Source organism: Myiozetetes cayanensis, unplaced genomic scaffold, assembly GCF_022539395.1.
Source record: "Myiozetetes cayanensis isolate MyiCay16 unplaced genomic scaffold, myiCay2020 scf24, whole genome shotgun sequence".
Classification (NCBI taxonomy): Eukaryota; Metazoa; Chordata; class Aves; order Passeriformes; family Tyrannidae; genus Myiozetetes; species Myiozetetes cayanensis.
In genome coordinates, this window is record NW_026087456.1 from 9043014 (window position 1) to 9048943 (window position 5930).

The 5930-nt window shown below is 46.5% G+C and overlaps 1 protein-coding gene across 1 annotated transcript; it reads left to right on the forward strand.

The window, feature by feature from the left end:
• Positions 1–898: 898 nt before the first annotated feature.
• NPFFR2 (neuropeptide FF receptor 2) lies at positions 899–4984 on the forward strand. Its single transcript, XM_050320556.1, has 4 exons — positions 899–976; positions 2762–3101; positions 3345–3444; positions 3873–4984. Exons 2-4 carry the CDS (start codon positions 2786–2788, stop codon positions 4690–4692), a joined length of 1236 nt encoding a protein of 411 aa, XP_050176513.1. The 5' UTR covers positions 899–976; positions 2762–2785; the 3' UTR covers positions 4693–4984.
• Positions 4985–5930: the final 946 nt, after the last annotated feature.

Below are 5930 nucleotides of genomic sequence, written 5' to 3' on the forward strand. Positions count from 1 at the left end.
AAGTGACCTGAAGCAGTGTTGGCAGCTCCAGGGGATTTCCTTCATTTGCCCAACATAAACATAATTGTATCACTTCAGAATCACTTTGAACTGTTATTGTAACAATGGGAAAATGACTTTCCACATCCAGAGGTATGAGATTGTCCTGGCCAGCACATGAGACCTTAAACTGCCTGTTTGTCCAGGGGGGCTGTGACTGGGATTCCAGCAGGGAATGAGGATTCTCTGCTTGGAAACCCAATGTGGGACTGGGCAGATTTTCACGTGGGGAGGGTCTCACTTTACTCCACTGCAGATTTGCTCTGGCATATTAAATGAGGAAGGGAGGCCTTGCCCTTATCAAATTATCGTGTGGAAGCAGATTACTGGTATTTATCATTTTGTAATATTTAGGGATTGTATTATTTTTTCCCTTTTCTTAGATCATTTATGTTTTTGTCTTCTGTGCCTCTCTCAGTTATTTATCATTGCCTGTTTTAGCTGGCAAGGACCTTGGGAAAACACAAGGCACTGCCTTAATTTCTCCTTGCAGCCAATCCTCAGGTCCCTCAGCTTCAGCATAATAAAAATCTGTGTAGCTTTTCCATTTCCTGAGAGCTGTGGTGTTTGTACAGCAACTTCTGTGTCTGCTACAGGCAAAATTTCATTAGTACAACTGAGATCAGGCTACATAAGACATGCAGACACAGCTTCAGTTTTGCCTCGAGGCTGTTTACAACTTCTTGTTTATCAGTTACGAACAAAAGCCATTACAGGGATCATTACTGAAAAGATTGGAAGCTGCTACTTCACAACACAATGTCAGGAAAAAAAAAAAAAGAAAAAAAGAGAGAGAAAACACAAAATATGTATCAAAAAATAATGATTAGATTAATTTTTCTGCTGTTAGTGTGACAATGGATAATTCTGTTCTGGAATGACAAAGAACTTCTCCCTCAGACAACCAGAGACCCCTCAAAAATCCAGACTCGAGCAGGTAAGGACAGAAAGCCACCTCTGTCTCATCTGTTGGGGACAGCACAGATCCTGCCAGGCTTGGGGACTGGGAATGTGTTGAGATCTGAAAGCACCTTCCCCAGGCTGGAGCATCTTGCTAAAGCAGCGCCTCTGAGAAGCAAAGGATTGCAGAAGAAAATGAGTGGTAATTTACAGTAATAATAATAATAATAATAATAATAATAATAATAATAATAATAATAATAATATTGGGGAAGAGCAGCAAATAAAGCCTAGTTCTCCGGAACAAGAGGTGCTGAGATTTAAACAGGGTTTGAGTGAGGCAGCATCTCCTGGAATTTGTAAAGCACAGCTCCAGGTCTGGGATTACAGGAACAGTGTAAAGTCCTACTGTCAAATATCTGTATTTGCATTCTGCCAGTGTTCCCCATCCTGAGCACGGTAAGGTGCAAGTGCACCCGTGCTGCTGCCTTGGGGGGGTGAGGAAAGTTGGCATTAAAACCACTTCCCACAGCAGCTGACTCTGAGCTCTGGCTGAGGAAAGGAGTTGGCACATCACACATCTCAACAGAAACGATTTTGGTAATTTTGAAAACGTGTTGAATAAAAAGCAATCAAGATAAACCTTTCTTCATAAGGACAGCCCAAGGGAATATGTAATTATTGCTACACTTATTCAAACATACAACAGCCAGTTTTTGGTGAGAGATTCCAGATTCTTGTCTCCCTATCTGGCTGTGCAAGCATTTAATGAGTATGTAAAGCAGACTCTTTAAAACCCTGCACTGCTGTTGACTTCTAAACAGACACAAGAGACTGAAACATGGTGGGTTTTCACTGCTTGCTGTTCCAAACCTGAGGCACGGCAGAATAAATTAATTTCTACTGTGCCTGCTACCTGAAAGTAAAACACTTGCAGAAGCTTTGATGTTCATACAAGCCCATCAGAATTTGGAGACTTATGCCTTAATTTAATTTCCATTTATAATAAGAAATTCGAAGTGTCCTTTTAAAGGCACCTGCACTCCTATTTTAATTTCATGCCTTCTGCCACTGATTAATTTTGCTGTTCTTTTGCTTCCAAGTCAAGTTACCTGCTAAGAAGTGACTCCAGTTCTCTTGTACCTGAGCATGTTTCAAACACAGCTGGTCCTTCACGACTGCAGACTCTGAGCTACACGGTTCGTGAGCAATAACAGTCTAATACCAACCGTACACAAAAACAACTCGTGTTCCATGAAATGGGATTGCATTTGGACTCATGCAGGCAGAAGACTTCTGCCACTTCAGAAAGCTTTAATCCCTGGTTTTCAGTGATTAAATTAGTGATTATTTCAGTGATTGTTGCTCAGCAACCTCACCATTGCCAGATCGCTCCAGCTGTTGAGTAAATGAATTTCTCAGGAATTCTGATTACTTTTTACCTCAAAATCAGCTGTGCAGGTTGTTGGTTTGTTCAGTTGACGCAGCACAAGGGGCTGGTTTACGTCCTGTCTGGCTTTCTCCTTTTTTAGGAAAGGAAGGACTTAATTTATAGAGCCTGTAGGAGAGAGCAGCCTCACTGGTCACTTTTGTAGGCCTGTGTGGTCAAACCCTACAAGCAGTATTTGTTGTTTTTCCTATTTGGGGAGGCCCAGAACATGGATTGTTAAAATAAGCCACAGAGGGATGAGCACATGTGAGTTTTGCATGTGTTTCAGAACACAGTGTGCTCAAAGCAGGTAATGACAGCAATAATAATGATAGATTCATAAGGGTCAATTGCAAGCAGACTAAAATGACCTTTTTACAAATATTTTTCAAGGCACATTAGAACACGAGCAAGAAAATGGACTCCAACTCTTCCTTCGATTGGCCTCACGCGCTGAATGACAACGGGACACACAAGTACTCCTACTGGGAAGGCAACGTCTCCTACGTGGACTTCTACCTTCACCAGCCATCAGTGGCTACTGTCTTCATCACCTCCTACCTCCTCATCTTCCTCCTCTGCATGGTGGGCAATGGGCTGGTTTGCTTTGTCATCCTGCGGAACAAACACATGCGGACGGTCACCAACCTGTTCATCCTGAACCTGGCTGTCAGTGACCTGCTGGTGGGGATCTTCTGCATGCCCACCACCCTCCTGGACAACATCATTGCAGGTGGGCTGGGCCACATGAGGGGCAGGGAAAGCCAGGGCTCTGTGGATGGAGCTTGGAGCAACCTGGGATAGTGGAAGGTGTCCCTGTCCATGGCAGAGGGGTTGGAATAAGATGATCTTTAAGGTTCCTGCTAACCCAAACCATTCCAGGAGTCTACTCTGGAAATGGAAGACAACAGAAAATAATTTTAAGTAGAGTCCTGCAGTGAGACAGCAGCAATTCCAACTGCCTGTTTTCTTCCAGGATGGCCCTTTGGGAGCCTGGTGTGCAAGATGAGTGGGATGGTGCAAGGAATCTCTGTTTCTGCCTCTGTCTTCACTCTGGTTGCTATTGCTGTGGACAGGTAAGATCACTCTCAGCCCCCTCTGCCCCCTGAGCACAATGAGCCTGTTCATTAACTCACCCAGCAGTGCAGTAAAGCAGATGTATTTTTCTGCTAAGGCTGTTAAGCCAAACAAAATAGGTCTAAGGAGCAGCCATAGCAATTTGCTCCTCCACTGGTGTCTCTTCAGGGTGGTGAAGCCGGGCTATCCTGTTTGCCCTGGAATTGGTTTGTCCCTCAGCTGTTAAGCTGGACAGCAGAGGTGTTAATACCTGGCTTAGTTAAGTGGAGCAGCACAGGCAGCTGCTGATAAAAGAGGATGAGACAATTCCATTTTTGTTTTTTAAGAAAAAAGATTTTAAATGCTTGTGCATGCCTGCCTGGGTGATGAAGCATTCCTCAGACCAGCTTCCCCACACGTGTCCCCTGTGTCCTTGCCACCTTGCCAGGTTCCGGTGCATCGTGTACCCCTTCAAGCAGAAGCTGACCGTCCCCACCGCCGCCGCCATCGTCGCTGCCATCTGGATGCTGGCCGTGGCCATCGCGTGTCCCTCGGCAGTCCTGCTGCAGGTGCAGGAGGAGAAGCACTTCAGGGTGATCCTGGGCCCCGGCAACGACAGCCGCCCGGTGTTCTGGTGCCGGGAGGACTGGCCCGACCCGGCCATGAGGAAGATCTACACGACGGTTCTCTTTGCCAACATCTACCTGGCTCCCCTGTCGCTCATCGTCGTCATGTACGCCCGGATCGGCATCGCCCTCTCCCACGCGGCCGGGGCTGGGAAACGCGGCCAGGAGCAGCGGCACAGTGCCTGGAGGAGGAAGCGGAAAGTCATCCAAATGCTCGTTGTCGTGACCCTGCTTTTCACCCTGTCCTGGCTCCCCCTGTGGACTCTGATGCTGCTCTCGGACTACACCAGCCTCTCCGATCTCCAGCTGCAGCTCATCAACATCTACATCTACCCCTTTGCTCACTGGCTGGCCTTCTTCAACAGCAGTGTCAACCCCATCATCTACGGGTTCTGCAATGAAAACTTCCGCCGGGGCTTCCAGGATGTCTTCAAGCTCCAGCTCTGCTCCAGGGAGGTCTATTCGCAGCCAGGCCAAAGCAATGACCTCCTGCCAGCTGCCCAGGGCCAGAGCCCCCAGGATCAATCTTCTCAAGCAGCTAAGGAGGAGAGGAAGCCAGTTAAGAAAGGAAACTGGGTGAATAACCAGCAGGATTTGATCATGGAGGATCTGGAGGAGCCCTGCAGTGCTGGGATCAAGTGAAACACGCTATGAACCACCCGAAAGATTTAGGCCTGGCAGAGTTTATTCATTGCATGTGAAACCTGTGCTTTGTGAAGCCCTTTCTGACAGTAATGCCAAAGTGTTTCTGGTTTGAAGGAGACACCGAACTCACATCATATCTGAACATTTGATATCAGCAGGAAACCAAAATCAGCCCTTTGTGTCACCAGCTTAAACCAGTGGACACTCCCCTCAGCCAGCATGAGCTGCTGCTCTTGAACTGGGCTGGAACAAGGACAGGATTAAAATCTTCCATTTATCAGGAGGTAAGAGAAAAGAGAACTGAGATTACTGACTCAGATACAATTACTGTGGGTGCCCAAAGAAGAAAACATTCCTTCATTTTCTCTGTGAATCTCTCAGAGCAGCTGAAGCAGGGTTGCTTGAATGATATTTATCGAAATGTCTCAGCCTGTGAGTAATTCCCTTATCCTGTAACTCTCATGGATTGAAATACTGGAGATACAGTGTGAAATGTGAACTGGACTGTCCAGTGCCTGGGTCTTCCTGTGGCTGTGTCCACACTGCTTCTGGCTGGACATTCTTAACACTGACTGGTTCCTGTCCACATGACAAAAATGAGCATTTGCAGTCACATTCCCTTTACCCACCTTTCCTGTTGTTGTTTCTGTGATATTTATTATTGTTGCAGTGAGAGAAATAAACAGGAATGGAAATTTGAAAAACAAAGGAAAATTGTGGTACATTTCTTTGGAGAACTCACTTTGATTTTGGGGGAGATAATAAGTCATCTGAAAAGACTAAACTTTCAATATGAGAAGGAGAGAAAACACCTGGAGGGCCCATTGGATCTGACAGGCCTCAGCAGGTACAGAGAGTGACCTTGGGAGCTCCTGGAGTTGGTGAGGAAGGAGATTGGTGCATGGACCAGCACAGGATCACAGCCCACCATGGCTTATCCCGTGGGGCTCCACAGGAGCCACATCCCAGGGTAAGGCCATTCCCCAGGGCATCCTCCTTCAGGTAAATGAGGGTGACTTCCAGAACATGACATATTTCCACACTTCAGGAAAACAGACAGCTTTTCAAACTACATGTGAGTTATTCAATTCTTTGCCACTGCACTTTGCACAAAGTGAGGGATACCAGGGATGCTGGACCACAGGAAATCATGCAGAGAAACACCTCAGGAACCTGACAGAGAAAGCTTTTGAAGCACTCCAGAACACAGAAATATGTTCATGCCCTGCCAGGCC